We start from the raw sequence: 18,079 nt of genomic DNA on the forward strand, positions 1-18,079 counted from the left end.
AACAGCAAGGCAGAGGATAAAAACGCCAAAAGAAAAGGAAACATAAATATCCTTCCAGATAACATCAACAGGGCCACACAATACACCCAGAACTACCCAGATCTTGAAGAAAATCGTATATACGGTAACCCCAATCTATCCAACTTGCAGATCCCAAATAGCTCTCTGTCCAAAGAGTTGCCATCCAAAATCCAATCCCCATCAAAACCATAAGCCTTATTCGCCAAATAATCTGCCGCCATGTTTGCCTCCCGATAAATATGAGTACACTTCACCTGAAACTGACAAACTGCCTCCTGAATTCGGAGTACCAGATCACGCAGTTCCCAACTAAAGGAGGATGCCTTTATTATCTGTAATGCCGTCAAAGAATCCGATTCTAACCATACAGGAAAAAAATTGTTTGCCATACACAATTCCAGCCCTTTCCACATCGCAAACAATTCAGCCCTAATGTTGGAACCAACTCCTATAGTCCCATGCATTGCCTTAATTACCCGTCCATCGTGATCTCTTACCAGGAAACCATAAGAAGACATGCCCGGATTCCCTTTAGAGCAGCCATCCGAGTTTAATTTATAGGAACCCACTGCCGGCTTTTGCCACCTAACCACCGAAATAATGTTCACCCTTTTCACTTGAACCTCTAGGCCAAAATTCGAAGCCACCATAGAAAATCCCTTCCAGTGCCTCCCTTTTATTAACCCAGCAGACATACCAAAGGCCACATACTGAATAATTTTTCTAATAATATCCGTAGCCGACCACTTGATCTCACGATGCTTGGCATCATTCCTGGCCACCCATAAAAACCAAAGGATCAAGAATGGGCAAGCCTCTCGTATATGCCCTTGCTTCGACCAAACATCACCAATCCTCCAGGTTTCTATATTAAAGAAATCTTTAACACGAAACCAATATGCAAAAGACTTCCAAACTTCCATAGCCACCTGGCACTTAAAGAAAAGGTGCTCCCAAGATTCCTCATCCCCACAATATTGACACTTAGATGCCAAATTTACTCCACGCTTTTGTAAAATTGAGTCCACCGGTAATCTGTTCAATAAGAAACGCCAACAAAAAATTGAAATTTTAGGCAGCAGTAATTTACTCCAAATAACATCACCCATATCCCAAGCCTGTCGCTGATCACGAATACAATTCCAGGCGGACTTTAAAGAGAATAAACCTTTAGGTGACGACTTCCAGATCATCATGGATTTCCCACCCTTTGGAACCACACAATCTGCTACTTCAGCAGCCACAAAATCTGGTAGAACAGCCCTTAACTTGTCAATACACCAGCCTCCCTCATCTCTAAAATCCGAAACTAAGGCCTCCTGATTCCCAACCACCTCACAGAAACCAAATAGAGGTCCTCTATCCAGCCATCCATCATGCCAGAACCTTAACCGACCATCACCAATTGTCCAGCCTATCTGATTTTCTGCCAAACCTCGCAGCTGCACCATTCTTTTCCAGCATGCGGATACACCCCCTTTGAGAGGGAGCAACCACAGGAGACGTCGCACCACAATACTGTCTAGAAAGATATCTTGCCCAGAGGGTGTTTTGAGCCCGAAACCTGAACCACAACTTCAGAGTCATCGCAGTTGATACCTCCAAAAGTTTTCGCACCCCCAAACCACCTTCCAATTTGGGCCTACAAATCTGATCCCATGATACCCAGTGTGCTTTCCCCTTTGAAGCTGACGATCCCCAAAAGAAATTCGCACATATCATCTCTAACTGTTTTAACACTGACTTAGGAGGCAATAAAACCTGTAACAAATACATTGGGAGGGAGCATAATACACTTTGAATCAAAATAAGTCTACCACCATGCGAAAGCCGTGATATATTCCACCCCAACAACTTCCTCCTCGCCTTTTCCAGTAAAGGCTGAAAATAAATAGATTTCCTATTTCCAGAAAAAATAGGAACTCCCAAGTATAATATAGGTCCAACACCTTCACGAAAACCAGTCACCATGGAAATTTGTAATTTTCTGGCAGCAGAAATATTTTTTGCAGGATAAAAGGAGCTTTTTGAAATGTTTATTAGTTGTCCCGAACACTGCATGTATGATTTCAAAAATCCCATCATCCTTTTGACATTATTAATAGCCCCATTCAAGAAAATCATAACATCATCTGCGTACGCTAAATGAGAAATTCTGAAGTCACAACCAGTAACAAAAAACATCTGAGGATACCTGTGGAATAAATTCTCCAAACCCCTAGAAAAATATTCTGCCGCAATAATAAACAGGAGTGGTGAAATTGGGTCTCCTTGACGAAGCCCTCTCGTTGAGCGGAAAAACCCCGACAATTGCCCATTAATGCGTACAGAGAAAAAACAATCAGAGATACATCTTCTGACAATATCAATTACAGCTTCAGAAAACCCAAAAGCCTCCATGACCCGACACAAGAAATCCCACTGAACTCTATCATATGCCTTGGCCATATCAAGTTTCAAAATTAAATTCCCGCCTCTAATATTATAATTCAACTTGTGGTGTAATTCCTGGGCCATTAAAATATTGTCCGAAATTATCCTACCTGCCACAAAGCCACTTTGCATAGGAGAAATAATTTTATCCAATACCTTACCCAGCCTATTAGCGATCAACTTAGAGATGATCTTATTCGATACATTACATAGGCTAATAGGTCGGAAATCCTGCCACCTTTGAGCACCATCAATTTTAGGTATGAGCACGATTGTAGTAGCAGCCATGCCGATTGGAAGAGGACTGCCCTGAAAGAAATCCAAAACAGCTTCAAAAACATCAAATTTAATAATTTCCCAGCAAGCTACATAAAAGGCCACAGAAAAACCATCTGGTCCTGCAACACTCTCTGCACACATATCCCAAATCACTTGCTTAACCTCCTCAATAGTAGGAATGGCCAATAAGGCCAAATTCTCCTCATTGTTGATCAATCTTGGGATGTTTTCCATGCTAACTGGGTGAACTGCCACATTATCCTCAGATAACAAATTCTCAAAAAAACCAGCACCCGAGGCTTGAATTAGCTCAGGTTTCTCAACACAAACCCCATCATCCCAAATTCGGAAAATGCGACCAGCTAACCTCCTTTTTTGAGCTAAATGGTGAAAAAACTTGGTGTTCCTGTCTCCCTCACCCATCCACCGAACAGCAGCCTTCTGTTTCCAAAAATCCTCCTCCATGCTTAGTGCCTTGTGTAAACTTGCCTGACTCTTGGCCATATTAACTTTATTTTCAGTAGTAGGAACTGCATCAAAAATTTTTTCTGCTTTCACAAAATCAGCCTCAGCCACTTTCACCCTGTCATGGATATTCCCAAATACCTCCATATTCCACCATTTTAGATGATTCTTGAGCCTCTTTAGCTTGCTCTGTAATTTCTGCATGCCTATTCCATGACACGGAAGCAACCAATTCAAACGTACAGTGAGCAGGAAATCAGCATGTTTTATCCACATATTCTGGAACCTAAAAGAAGATTTAGGAAGCACAAAATTAGGAAAAGAAAGCAACAAAGGGCAGTGGTCAGATGTGGCCCTGCTCAAGTGTTCTACTTTAACACCATACTCTTTAGTACTCCAAGAGTGAGATAGAAGTATCCTATCCAATCTTTTCCACACTCTATTGTTAGTCCAGGTAAAAGAGTCACCCACAAAACCAGCATCTAATAATCCTGCCATCATAATGAAATCATTAAAATCTCGAACCGCCCCTGGCTTTGATATAACTCCCGCAGAGTGTTCACTAGGCCCCGTAATGACGTTAAAATCTCCCCCCACTAACCAGAGATCATCCATGGGTGGTCTAGTACCCAGTAGTCCCTCCCACAACACCTTCCTTTCAGCACTAGCACATGCTGCATAAACCACAGTAACGAATATACCAGTAGGGAAAAGGTGTGAAGTCAACTTCATATGAAGAAACTGATTATGGTCCACTATTACAGAGCATTCAATGTTCTGATCACATAAAAACCAAATCTTTCCAGAGCAGTTTGACACAGCAAAGTTAAAACCCAATCTCCTGGTCATGAAACTCACATCAAGAGAAATAAACGGTTCCAAAATTCCCATAAAGTTTATATGATGTATCCTTTTCAAATAATGCAAACGTCGAATAGTAGCATTATTTCCAAGTCCCCTAGCATTCCATATGAGACCAACCATTTAGAACTTAGATGAAGAGGAATCCCTTGAAAGACTAGTTTTACTTCTGGTCATTACACCAGTAGGAGCCATATTTGTAGAACCATTCAACTTCTTACCAGTAGCAGGAATATTGAGCAAACCATCAGAAGGCCCAGCAACCTTACTTGACATCACATCATGTGATAGAGATCTCTGAAGTGGCATACACTCATCCCCTACCAAATCCTCTTCTTCCACAAACATCTTAGAAATAGGAGACCCCTCTTCACTCTCCTGATCTGCTGCAGCTAATGACATGTCCCCTTGACCCGAATCCACCGGCTCCTGATTTAAAGCACACATCTCCAAGTGAGCAAAAGAAGTGGAACCGCCCCTTGCCGACACTGCTGGAACAGTCAAGCACTCCCTGCACTGCATCATCCTCACTGCAACCCTGCTGGATGTGCAGAATAGGAATCAATCCCCCATCTGACCCTATCTGCTTTGGCCGTTGGGCAATCTGCACTTGCCGAACAGCAGTCTGCCCCATTTGGTTTGACATCCCAGATATTTGTTGTTGTCTAGGTATTACTGGCTCCTGCAAACCACTATTTGTATGCTGCCTTTGATAATTAGATGCCAGCCCCAGTTGATTATTCCTTCCACCCTTCAAAGTTGTACCCACCAGTCACAGCTTTTCCTTTAGCAAACTGAACCTCATCCTCAGGTGAATTATGTTGAGTTCCAGAATATTCCCGAACCAAACCATCCTCAGAATGTTCCTCAGATCTTCCAGTCACATGTTCCTCCCCCACCAAATATGTAGGATTTACCAACCCCAGCCAAGGCTGCTCATTTCTGGATTCTGCACTTCCATCATCTTCTAAGTTCACTACCTTCTTTGTCAAATCATCAATTTCCTCTTTATCCCCTTGGTCATCCTCATCCAAATTATTTAGGAGCTGAAAACTATTGCCCGTAGGGTGCCCATGTGTTTTCTCTCCTACTTGTGCATTATAACGCCCTTTCTTTGCCATCCCTGCAAATTGATCATCACCCTTCCTCCTCAACAAATCAGCCCCTGCCTCCACTGCATCAGGAGCCATCTTGTCATCTCCATCCTTTCTCAGTAATTCGTCCTCTACATCTATAGAGGCATTAGCAGGATTCTTCCCATTTCCAGCAGTATTCTTACGATTCAGGAAAAACCGTAGATCTTCTTTGCCATTAGAGGTCGCCTCCTTTCCAGCTTTCCAGTGAGGTTTAGGTCGGTTCCCATTAGCATAACATTCCGATTCCGAATGACCTAAGTGTAGGCATTGCACGCAGTATTTTGGTATCTTCTCAAAAACTACTTTCTGTAGCCTTTTTTCCTCCCCTATACCAATCCAGAATTCTTCAACCCTTGGCTTCAAAAGATCAATTTCCACACATACTCTAGCCATGGTAAGTCTGGAACAATCAGCCGTAGCTTCATCAATCTTTATAGGGTTCCCAATAATCTTAGCAGCCGAAAAAATCCCCCGCTTGTTGAACATGTGTATTGGAAAATCAGGCAGCTGAATCCATACAGGAACTACCGAAGACTCAGTCGAATAAGAGAAGTTAGGAGTCCATTTAAAAATCCGGAGAGGAACACCCCCAATATACCAAATCCCCCGGGTCCAAATACGGGCCATGTCTTCATTGGATGTTAAATGTATAAAAATATAACCAGAACGAAGGAATCTAATGTTATAGAAACTAGAAAGCCCTGAATTACTGAAAGCTTGCAATACTGTTCGTGGATGTGGCCTAGGACCCGAAAATTTACCAATCAAAGCAAACCTAAAGGGTTCTGCCATACACAATACTTCCTCCTCAGAATAAAATATACCTGGCTTGTTGTTGTAGAGTGTGGCCGGTTTGTAGTTGTCTCCCACATCCTCAAGACTCTTCTTGGAGGCTCTGGGAGAAGGAGGATGAAGCGCTGCCGCATAGGAAAGTGGCCGATCACGACTCACTGCAGGGGCGTCAACAGGAGACTCCTTCGAAGCAGCAACAGGGAGTGGAGGAAAGTTTGAGATATCCGGCGCCATAAGAGAGGTGCCGCCAGCGGCAAGCACCGCGGGCAGGACACGATCGGCGGCCAGCGCCGCTTCAGACCTCGCTATCGCTGTCGCCTGGAGAGAAGTTCACGGTTGGACAGGAACTCGCTATAGCTGTCGCCTGGAGTCGCCTTCGCTTGGACAGGAACCCACAGGGGAGGTTCTGGTCGACGCCAGCACCGCACGAGACGGACCACGAACGGACGGCGGCGAGCCCTCTTGATAGATCGCAGTCACAGTCGCCGACGCCTGGAGAGGATCTCCGCTCGTTGCACACGAATCGCGTCCAGTGCCGCCTGTTGGAGACTTGCCGCGACCAGATCTGAGGTTGGATGACTGCCGGCGGCCACTCCAGCCGCCGGAGCACGACCAGCGGCGGCGCCGCTTGCCAAATCGCCCAAAGAATCGCCCTTGGCGACAGAGAAAGGAGGAGGCGGCGGTTCTGGTTTGGTTTAGGGTTTAGGGTTTAGGGTTTAGGGTTTAGGGTTTAGGGTTTAGGGTTTAGGGTTTAGGGTTTTTAGGGTTTTAGGGTTTAGGATTTAGGGTTTAGGGTTTAGGGTTTAGGGTTTAGGGTTTAGGGTTTAGGGTTTAGGGTTTTAGGGTTTAGGGTTTAGGGTTTAGGGTTTAGGGTTTAGGGTTTAGGGTTTAGGGTTTAGGGTTTTAGGGTTTAGGGTTTTAGGGTTTAGGATTTTAGGGTTTAGGGTTTAGGGTTTAGGATTTTAGGGTTTAGGGTTTAGGGTTTAGGGTTTAGGGGTTAGGGTTTAGGGTTTAGGGTTTAGGGTTTAGGGTTTAGGGTTTAGGGTTTAGGGTTTTAGGGTTTAGGACTTTTGGTATGGTTTAGATTGTTAAGGTTTGTAATTGAAGATTTAGGAGGCGCTTGGTAGGCGGGTTTAAGAGACGGGAATGGGAATGAAATCTATTTCATTCCCATTCTTAATGCTTGGTAGACGGGAATGGAAATCAAAATACGGATTTGATATCCCTGATTTCATAACCTACCCCTCCCCCGGTTATCGCTAAACCCATTCCCATTCATTCCCACCGCGCGGCGCAGCTTTTTTTCGTGGACAGCGGTACCCCACGCCGCGAGCGATTTCTTACGTCGGACAGGGGTTCCTATCATTCGTCTCAGGCCATCAGGCGGCCGAAGACGGAGAGGACCATGGCGATTAGGCCGCAATGGCCATCGTCCTCTCCCTCCCCTCGTCGCCGTACCGTCGCCGGATGCCATGGATCCGGTTCCCATGCGCCGGATGCCATGGATCCGGTTCCAATGCCACCGTCTACAGCCCGCAGCTCCTCGCCACGAAATATTCCTCTCGGCCTCTCAAGGTAAGCCCTAATTTGAAGGTTTCTCCTTGCCGTGCACTTCTTCTCAATTTTGTTATTAGGCTTGGTTTTGGGTAGTAGGTGGTCTCGAGGACGCTAGAGATATTCATGGCGTTGGGCATCTTTGCTCTGAAATTAGTGATGGACCAGAGGCAAGGGAAGCCTGACAGGAGGAAGCGGCAAAGAGCAGCGGAGCTGACCAGAACCCTCGCTCGGTTGGGCCCGACGTTTGTCAAGATCGGGCAGGGCTTGTCCACGCGACCTGATATCTGCCCGCCGGAATATCTGGATCAGGAGCTCTCCAAATTGCAGGTCCCATGTTGAATCTTCGAGATTTCTCTTGTTCTTGATTTCAGCCATTGATCACTTTTCTTGATTGGTTTGTTTTTGGGGGTAGAATAGGACGGACTTCCCACATTTCCAAATGGGGAGGCATTTGCCTGCATTGAGAGGGAGCTGCAAGTCTCGGCCATATCGACAGAACCAGTGGCCGCTGCAAGTCTCGGCCAGGTTTACAAAGCCCAACATAAGCACTCAGGGAAGTTTGTCGCAGTTAAGGTGCAGCGGCCAGAGATTGAAGATTCTATCGGATTAGATTTTTACCTCCTGAGGTCTAGGGTTCCTGATAAACAAGTATGTGGGCATAGTCACTTCTGACATTGTAGCTCTAGTTGATGAATATGGAAGAAGAGTCTATCAGGAACTTAATTATGTTCAGGCATGCACCTCTTACAACTCCTAGCTGTTATGCTCATAGAAATTTCAGTGATATAAACTTCTAAGGTGTTCCACTTTTGTTGCTTTTTGCAGGAAGGGCAAAATGCACGTAGATTTAAAAAATTCTAAGATCTATGACTCTATAGGATTACTTTTGTCTTTTACATATAAGGGTACAATGGAAATTTTGACTGATTACCATTCCATAATTTAAGCCAAACCAAACAACATTAATGGGAATAATACTCATTCCAGTATCTATACCAAGCACCAAAAATTCGGTAATCATTCCCATTGCCATTAACCCCTCAATGAAACCCATTACCATTCCCATTACCGAATTTATACCAAGCGCCCCCTTAGGATTCTGAGTCGGTGATTATAACGGTGATTAACTCAAACTTATCTGGTAATTGTCTCCTCCTTTTTCCCATTATAGCATCAATTCCTCACACAAACTTGGGTTCTGCCACGTTACTAATCTCTTGGTAAAAAGTCCCGAGTCATTTTTAAGCACCAGTACTCGGTCGCCGAACCCTAGACGACGCCGATCCCTAGACGACGCCGATCCATGCAACACCATTTCCACTCCCCTTGCCATGGTCATGGTCGCCATCACCACCACCGCATTCCTCTCTTTGTACTCTGCCCTTGCGCTTGCCATCAACGCCACTATCAACATCACCAGTTACCTTCACCGAGTTCTCCCTTCCTTCCCAAGCCTTCAGCCATTGCTTGTCCTACTTTGCCTCACCTTTTGCCATATAGATCCTGTCCACGTCCCCTCCATGACCATTTCTTCCTAAGGCATGACCGTACCGATAGCTCGAAAGTGGCGGATGAGGCCAAAGTTGCGGAATTTTCTGCTGCCGAGTATGCTTTCGTCACCGTTAAACTGTCTGTGATTTCTGTTTCGGTTCCATAATTTCGCTATTGGCGTTCGATTTGCTGACCACGTGATGCTATAAAAGGAAGCCTTTATGAAGAAGCATTCATTCTATTTGCCATTCCTTGAACCTATGATGCTTAATTGGTTGCTTTCAGAGTATTTATCCCTTTAATTTTTGTCTATTTTAGCATCTTTTAATACACTAGAGATACCAAAAGGACTCGCTTCAGAAACTAGGGATATTTACCACGAATGATCTTATATTAACCTTTAGAAGACAATAAAATATAATGCAAATTGAAAAAAAAAAATCCAGTAAGCAACTAGTTGGGCTGGGCATTTATTTAGATTTAAACTATGGATCGTTTTTTTTTTTGAAATAATAGTGGGCTGGAGCCTAGAATTAAAATGAAAAGCAGTAGGAAAATATGAACTGCATATTAGTATTTGCAAGATTCTAATCAACTGCGTGCTTGATTGAATCTGGCAGTAAATGCTACAAATGGCATTATAGCTAGGTTCTGGCTTTCATCCAACATGGATTCACATGGTTATCATGCTCAATGAACTTTACTTTGAATCATTGAGGCTATTGAATATCGTTTGCATTTGTTCTTAACTTCCTTGTTTAAATTAAGAGTCAATTTGTTAAGGACCATAGCATGATGTATGATGGCTGAAAATGGAGTATCTATTTCCTATCAATAATGTCTAGGAAATGGTAGGTGTGTGATGGAGACAAGTGGTAATCTCCATTAAAAGTTTATAAACACAGAAGTAAAGATTCTAAAGCTCAATTATTGATTTGGCATACCTTAGAAGATGATAAACCTACTTGGTAAATGATATAAAGTTTTTCAATTCCAAAGGGTTGAAGTAAATAGTCAGCTATAAATGTCCAACAATGCCAATATGCTTTAACTTCCCATGCTTTGAAAATTATAGCTTCTTTATGAATCTTTTATGTTTCCTATGTGTTTTTATGAGTCCTTTGTTTTTTCGATGAGTTCATCTACTAGCATCTTTATAAGTCTTTTATGTTTCCTATGTGTCCTTATGAGTCTTTTATGTTTTTGATGAGTCCATCTACTAGTATATAAATGTGTACTACTGTAATGCTAGGATATGAAATAGATATTGAGTTTTTGAGAGTTCTCTTCGATTGTACTATGCAATCTCCCTATGTTGTGATGCCTAGGGACTCTTAGGCCATCTGCAATGTTTAGAGCTCTAAATGAGCTTTTTTGTAGTTCCCAATATGCCACATCAAATACATAAAAACCTAATACTCTCTCCACAATAAAAAAAACCACCCTACAAACCTCAAACCTCATTATTAATTAATTATTAACCCCACCCACATGGTTAATTTCAAGGGAAAAAGTAGCTTTGAATTTTCACTACTGCTCTTAAATTAAAAACCCTCAAACCTCATATCCACAATGGTTAGAGCTTTTTTGTTTCATAAACCTTTCCACAAACCTTGCATTGGAGATGCCCTTAGTGTGATACCTAAGCTTCTATAATCTCGCTACAATACTTTACCACTTAATCCCAGATTTTTACTCCCCAAATCTTCCAACAGTTAGTCTTTCTTGTGCCGCATCATATTTAGCATCAGAGCTTACGCTAATATGTCTACAAGATCTAGGAGGAGCTTTAGAAGAAAGTTGACTATAATCAATGCGATGAAATACTTATTCGCATAATGGAACAACTTGATGGCATGCAAATTCCTTTAAATGGTGTTGAAGCCATGATTTCTCAATCTAAAGGTGATCAAGCCCAAGGAAAGCAAGGAGAGACATATCAAGCAAACAACAACTTGATTTAAGAAGGGTTTTCAATACAACAACAACAACAACCTTTTTTTGAGTGGGCTAGAGGATTTCTTGAAGCGAAAAACAATTACCAAGATGCCGTTGGAGATATTACAAAGAAGTTCAAATTGAGATGCTAAATTTTGAGGGAAAGTGAACCCTACTTTATTTGCTAATTGACTTACAACAATAGAATAATATTTGATTAGTACAACATGCAAATGATTGAAGAGTAAGGTTTGCTTGAATGAAGCTTGTGGGTTTAGCAAAAATATGGTGGACTGGTGTTGAAGCAAACATAAGGAGATTAGGGTAGTCACCAATTAACTCATGGCAAGAGATGAAAGTTAAACTACAGGAGAAGTGTTTTCCAACAAATTGTTATGATAAACTATGTATCAACTTATTAGTTTAAAGCAGATTAACTTGTCTGTAGCTGAGTAGATGCAGAAGTTCAATGAGTTAAAAACAAGGAGTCAAACTTTTGAAGATCCTAGACAAACTATTGCAAGATTTAAAGCTGGATTAAAGCCTGAAACCAGAAGAGAATTATTAAGACAACCACTTTACAACTTGGAACAAAATTTCCAAGTTGCTTGGATGGAGGAATATTTGAGTTATCCATTTGGTAAAAAAGCTTAGAGTTTCAACAATGAATAAAAGGATCTCTAAAGCCAACTTGCAAGCAAGAGGAGGATATGCCAACTCATTTAATTAGCAAAGTGACTCTAATTCACGTATGAAGCCATCCAAGTTAAAGAACAAGGGCAACAAATGCTTCAAGTGTCAACAAGCCAACCACATGGGTTATAATTGTTGTAAAAAGAATTTACATATTGGAGTAGAGCATTTGATGATGCAGAAAATCAAAGTGATGAAGGAGATGAAAATTCTTTAGATTATGGAATTTATATTGAAGATGATCTAAATGAAGATGAAGACACTTCTTTGGCAACTGTTGTTAGGCGTATTCTTACTACAAAAGTTGATGGTGAAGATTGGCGATAAACATCTATTTTTAGATATTGGTCCATTGTGGGAATCAAGCATATAAGCTTATCATCAATGGAGGAAGCTACATGAATGTTGTCTTAGCATTTATGGTGGAGTGCCTGAAGCTTCTTACGGAACCACATCCCCAACCATACAAGGTATAGATAACACGTCTATTCCGGTAATATAACGCTGCCATATTTCTCTTTCTTGTGAAAATTATAGTGACTCTATTTGGTGCGATATTATCTCTATGAATGTAACTCATATACTTCTTGGGAGACCTTGGTTGTATGATTGAGGTGTGCATCATTGTGGCAAGGAGAACACATGCACTTCCATGTTTAACAACAAGAAAGTTTTAGTGAAACTATTGTCGACGACTGAAATGAAGAAATACAAGAATGAGAAGGCAAAGAATATTGCTAATAGTGGAAATTCTCTTACTAAAAAAAATCAGCAAGAGAGCAGAGAAAGTTCTGCAATATATGCTCTTATAATCAAAGTAGTCAAAGAAGTATCTGCAACGAAAACTTTCTTAGTTCCTCCATAAAGCACTAATTTGACTGACTTTGCTAATGTGGCTCTAGAAAAATTACCCAGTGAGCTTCCACCAATGCGTAAAATTCAGCATGTTATTGATTTTGTGCTAGGTTCACAATTACCAAGCTACTAGCCTATTGAATGAATCCAAGTGGTCACACAGAATTAAAAATGCAAGTGCATTAAGTGTTGTCCAAGGATTCCATTCGGGAAAGTCTAAATCCATGTGTTTGTCCCTGCATTATTGACACTAAAGAAAGATGGTAGATGGCATATGTGTGTATTGACAGTCGTGTGATCAATAAGATCATCATTAAATATAGATTTCTAATTCCTCACCTTGATGATATACTAGTTATGTTAGCTAGTTTTGCATCTTTTCAAAAATTGATTTGAAAAGTGGGTATCCTCAAATATGCAAAATGCCTGGAGATGAAAGGAAGACAACTTTCAAGACTAAAGATGGCCTCTATGAACGACTTGTTATGCCTTTTGGGTTTTCCACACTCCTAGCATACGCTATGAATCATGTGCTATAACAATTTATAGGAAAGTTTCTTGTTATTTACTTCGATGACATCTTAATTTATAGCAAAAGTAAAGAAGATCATCTTACCCATTTGCAACAAGTTATGAGAGTTCTTCACAATGAGAAGCTCTATATAAATTTAAAGAAATGCTCTTTTATGACTTCCTCTATGGTATTCTTGGGTTTTGTGATGTCATCCAAAGGATTAGAGGTTGGTCCCGATAAGTAAAAGCCATCCAAGAGTGGTCATTGCCTAGGACACTACAAGAAATCAAAAGTTTTCATGACCTAGTAATATTTTATAGGTAACTCATTAAAACTTTCAACACTATTATGACACCTATGATTGATTGTATAAAGAATGACCAATTTGTTTGGATCAACACAGCTTCATCAACTTTCAGGAAGTAAGAAAAAGATTGGTTGAAGCACCAATTCTTCGACTACTTGATTTTTCAATGGTTTTTGAAGTTGCGTGTGATGCATCTAATGTTGGAATTGGAGACATTAAGTCAAGAAGGGCATCCTATTGCATATTTTAGTGAGAAGTCGAATGAGGCTAAACAATTGTATTCCACATATGATAAAGAATTTTATACAGTAGTTTAAGTTTTGCGTTGTTGGCGACACTACTTCCTTCCACAAGAGCCTGTTCTATATTCTGATCACCAAGCTCTTTAATACATCAATTCTCAAACAAAAACTAAGCAATCGACATAGGAAATGAGTCTCTTTCGTACAAGAATATACTTTCATAGTCAAACACAAACTTGGTGTTGAAAACAAAGCAACTGATGCACTTAGCAGAGTGGTGTATATTCTTTTTTCTATGGTTTTGTGTTGTTGGCGACGCTACCTCCTTCCACGAGTTTATTCTATATTCTTATCACCAAGCTCTTTAATACATCAACTCTCAAATAGAAACTAAGCAATTGACATAGGAAATGGGTCTCTTTCTTACAAGAATACCTTTATAATCAAACACAAACCCAGTGTTGAAAACAAAGCAACTGATGCACTTAGTAGAGTGGTGTATATTCTTTCTTCTATGGTTGTATACATGGTTTGAAATATTATACCGTGTCGAGCGAAACGGTCAAAATGTATCGTTTCGATAAATTATCAAAACTCAATACGACTTTAAGGCTCAAAATCTTAAGTTGTGTTGTAGTTTCAATCTTTGACCAGAAAGATACTATTCTGATATTGTGTTGACGCTTCGGTGCATGGTGTTGATGACAGATAGTGGTTGAAAGAGGAAGAAGATGAAGCAAAGGAAGGAAATATCTATGCTGAGTGGTGTTGAATTTCGGTAATTTAGCAGAATGATATATTTTGATTGTTTCTTCTGGCATGGTACAAATTTAAAACCATACTTGGTATAGATAATGTCTCCTTCCTATGCTTTATCTTCTTCCTTCAACTCCAATCCATTATCGACACTATGTATTGAAATATCACGATATCGAAATAGTATTATTTTAGTCAAAGACTGAAATTTTGGCACAATTTGGGATTTTGAACCTTGGCTGTACAAGTGATGGGATTTGAGTTGCTCAAGAAAGACTACCCTTTTTTCAAAGATTTCAACAATATATTTGTTGCTTTGGTTGCTAGATACCATGGAGAATTTCTAGATTTTTCGCTATATAATGATTGTCTCTTAAAGGGAACCTACTTTGTTTGATGAATACTTCTCTGTGTGAATAAGTGATATGAGAGCTAAATGCTAGAGGGGCAGTAGGTCATTTTGAAAGTGATAAAACTATTGCAATGGTTGAAGACCGTTTCTATTGGCCTAGTCTTAAGAAGGATGTGGTCAAAATTGTCTCTCGGTGTTGCACATGCCAATTATCCAAAGGGAGAAAGAAAAATATTGGTTAATATATGCTACTATCTATGCCACACAAACCATGGCAAGGTCTAAGCATGGATTTTGTGCTTTGGTTTGCTTAGAACCATTAGCAAATATGACTCTATATTTGTGGTGGTGGATCAGTTTTCAAAAAACAGCACACTTAATCCTATGTTTCTTCAAGGAAGTTGTTTGTCTTTACGGGTTGCCATTAATAATTGTTTCTAATTGAGATATGAAGTTCACAAGCTACTTTCGACAAACCTTATGGAAATTGATGAATACAATGATGAAATTTTATTTTCCTTTCCACCCTCAAATAGATGGTCAAAGAAAGGTAGTCAATAGAAGTTTGAGTGATTTACTTTGTTGCTTGGTTGGAGATCATGTTATCACATAGGATTAAATTCTTCCTGTGGTTGAGTTTGCATATAATAGTTCTATGAATAGATCCACTAGACGCAGCCCATTTGAAATTGTTACAATATGCTTCCTACAAAGCCAATTGATTTGGTTTCTTTACCATTGGAGGCAAGGCCAAGTGCCAAAGTTGATGCTTTTAGCGAGCACATATAAGATATACATGATGATGTCAATCGAAAAATTTCTTTGAGCGATGAAAGAAATAAACTTGAAAAGAAAGTTGGCTGAATTTAAGAAAGAGTGGTGATACACAACATGAAATCGTAGCATGACACTCACATTGGCAATGGGTCCCACTGGCATGCAATTGTGAGTGTCATGCTACAATTTCATGCTAACATTTCATGGTAAGTATCATTTCTCTTTAAGAAAGGTGAAATGGTTATGGTTTATATAAGGCCAGAATGATATCCAAGAGGTTTCTATAAGAAACTTCATTCAAGGAACGGTCACCCCTATAAAGTTTGTTGAATTTAAGAAAGGTGAAATGGTTATGGTTTATATAAGGCCAGAATGATATCTAAGAGGTTTCTATAAGAAACTTCATTCAAGAAATGGTCGCCCCTATAAAGTTTTGAAGAAAATAAGCTCTAATGCTTATGCCCTTAATCTAGACATGGGTATTAGCAACATCTTTAATATTGAGGTTCTCATCTTATATTTTGAACATAAATGTTATGACAAGTAATGAACATAATGCTAATTTGCCATCAATTCAAAATTGAAAGAAGAAATTGAAGATGTGAATGATCACCAAATTATGTCAAAAAAAAAGGAGATGGTTATCAAAAGTATCTTATTAAATGGAAGGCATGATCTCGTTCTGAGTGCAGATGAATTACTGATGATGAATTTCAATAGATGAATCGAGATCGTTATGAAAGATTCCATGCTTTTAACTCGCCAAAGATGACTTATTCTCACTTGGGGAGAGCTGATGAAGACAAGTGGCAATCTCCATTAAAAGTTTATAAATGCAAAAATAAAGATTATAAAACTCAACTATTAATTGGCATACCTTGAACAATGAAAACCTACATGGGAAATACTATAAAGTTCATCAATTCCAAAGGGTTGAAGTCGAAAGTTGAAAGCGAATTATTAATATCTAACAATTCCCATGCTTGGGAAATTGTAGCATCTTTAAGAGTCTTTTATGTTTCCTATGTGTTTTTTATGAGCCCTTTGTGTTGTTGATGAGTCCATCTATCCTTGTGCTGCATCAGCGTGTCTCATGAGACACAAGGGTTATTGGATGTTCTGCTGCAACTAAGCACTCTTCAGTCTTTCGCTAATAACCTGATCTTAGTTTTCTGAGACAAGGGCATGCATAGTAGTTATTACAAGAATGCTCATGAGTCATGAATAAATACAATATTGAAGTTTATTAGCATGCCTAACAAATTCTATTTGGTACAAAATATCCTAAAAATATATTCGTTATTCATTAAAAGCCAGAGTTATCAATATCTATAACATAGTAAATTGATCTTTACCTCTCGTCCTTTGCATAAGTTGGTAATTTTGAGCACACAATTACAGAAATTGTTTTTAAAAAGGAGTTATTGTTATAGCTGTGATCGGTGCATCAAGTATCGCACTGTAAGTCTAATGCAATATGTCCTTGATGTGTTGATGTGGCTGTTCTGTTATTTCTGATAATTGGCATTCTGTAAGCAGGTCTGAAGAGCAAGAATTCAATGAGGACCAAGTAGATGATGATTGCAGTGATGGTGGTGATGATGATGATGAAGTGGTTTTTGTATTGACGGAGGAATGGAGGGATTTTTTTGCAAAATCTGAGGCTAAACGAAAAATTGGGTAAATATACTTAAGTTACTTGCATATTCTTCAGGAGCATCTTCAACTAGCCATTGTTAAGGCAGGTCGAGAGTTATTATTAGTCAATCATTACTTTCCTTTAAATTGATATTTGTCTCCACAGGCATGCAGCAGCTAAACACCAGAAGGCTGGGACGTGATTGCAGCATTCACTATCTACAATCTGCTATCTTCCTCGTCTCATGTTTTTCTTACAAGACTTATCCAAGTGCCACGCTAAATGAATCATAAAAATCTCACATTTGAAAGCAGTCACTTTGTGATTCTTATGGCATCGAGCCGCTGCCAGTTTTGATTACATGCTGTGCAATCTATTTGGTGCATGATCCTCACCTGATAAACTTCCTCGCTCTTCAAACATTTTCTTGATATTTGCATTTTGGAGTTATATCTGTAGTGGTTGCCTAGATGATTTAGAGAGCTTCACAACGTTCCATTCTGTTCACCCACCTCTAATAGTTGACCGAGGTGATCAACAAGATGACCCTCTACTTTAGGAGTAACGTCTAGTTCGTACATACAAAATACAAGCAACATGACTGTGTATAATTACACCCTAATTGACTAATGGATGTAAATCGTAAGGTTAAATGGGTTACAATGTCTATTTTTAAAACAAGTTGTCATATATCTAGGCTATCACACAATTCACAAGTAGAACCAAACTTTATTTGTACTTATGCCAACTCTATGATCAAATTTTTTACCAGGTAAAGCAATAGCCAACGTGAGCCTAACTTAATCTTCAAATCAAACCTACTATATGAGGTTTTAATCTTCATCAGTTACAACCATTTTGATTCCGCACCATTGTCAACATTTTGCAATAAGACAATTTGTTTATGATCTTGTCTAATGCATCCTTTAATACAATCATCTCACTAGTTTTTATGGTCATCCATTAATTGT

The 18,079-nt window shown here is 39.9% G+C and overlaps 2 protein-coding genes across 3 annotated transcripts; both read left to right on the forward strand.

Annotated features, from left to right (window-relative positions):
* Positions 1 to 7,290: 7,290 nt before the first annotated feature.
* LOC141820328 (protein ACTIVITY OF BC1 COMPLEX KINASE 3, chloroplastic-like) lies at positions 7,291 to 8,339 on the forward strand. Its single transcript, XM_074707611.1, has 3 exons — positions 7,291 to 7,562; positions 7,641 to 7,871; positions 7,962 to 8,339. Exons 1-3 carry the CDS (start codon positions 7,410 to 7,412, stop codon positions 8,214 to 8,216), a joined length of 639 nt encoding a protein of 212 aa, XP_074563712.1. The 5' UTR covers positions 7,291 to 7,409; the 3' UTR covers positions 8,217 to 8,339.
* A 442-nt stretch (positions 8,340 to 8,781) lies between these two features.
* On the forward strand, positions 8,782 to 17,522 carry LOC141820451 (uncharacterized). 2 transcript variants are annotated; one of them, XM_074707769.1, is made up of 3 exons: positions 8,782 to 9,149; positions 17,006 to 17,149; positions 17,274 to 17,522. In XM_074707769.1, the coding sequence occupies exons 1-3, from the start codon at positions 8,848 to 8,850 to the stop codon at positions 17,308 to 17,310; spliced, it is 483 nt and encodes a 160-aa protein (XP_074563870.1). In that variant the 5' UTR covers positions 8,782 to 8,847; the 3' UTR covers positions 17,311 to 17,522. The 2 variants fall into 2 exon arrangements, with proteins under 2 accessions (XP_074563870.1, XP_074563871.1); XM_074707770.1 differs by having other exon boundaries at positions 17,009 to 17,149; positions 17,274 to 17,516.
* Positions 17,523 to 18,079: the final 557 nt, after the last annotated feature.

This window comes from Curcuma longa, unplaced genomic scaffold (assembly GCF_044706935.1).
Source record: "Curcuma longa cultivar G26 ecotype Majalengka, Jawa Barat unplaced genomic scaffold, ITB_CL_G26_1.1 utg3290_np1212_1714210_RagTag, whole genome shotgun sequence".
Classification (NCBI taxonomy): domain Eukaryota; kingdom Viridiplantae; phylum Streptophyta; class Magnoliopsida; order Zingiberales; family Zingiberaceae; genus Curcuma; species Curcuma longa.

Coding starts and splice junctions, on each gene's coding strand:
- LOC141820328 (XM_074707611.1), top strand. CDS start 7,410: ATGGCCATCGTCCTCTCCCTCCCCTCGTCGCCGTACCGTCGCCGGATG. Junction 7,563..7,640: donor ATTCCTCTCGGCCTCTCAAG/GTAAGCCCTAAT, acceptor TTTGGGTAGTAG/GTGGTCTCGAGGACGCTAGA. Junction 7,872..7,961: donor AGGAGCTCTCCAAATTGCAG/GTCCCATGTTGA, acceptor GGGGTAGAATAG/GACGGACTTCCCACATTTCC.
- LOC141820451 (XM_074707769.1), top strand. CDS start 8,848: ATGCAACACCATTTCCACTCCCCTTGCCATGGTCATGGTCGCCATCAC. Junction 9,150..17,005: donor GCGGAATTTTCTGCTGCCGA/GTATGCTTTCGT, acceptor GCATTCTGTAAG/CAGGTCTGAAGAGCAAGAAT. Junction 17,150..17,273: donor GAGGCTAAACGAAAAATTGG/GTAAATATACTT, acceptor TTGTCTCCACAG/GCATGCAGCAGCTAAACACC.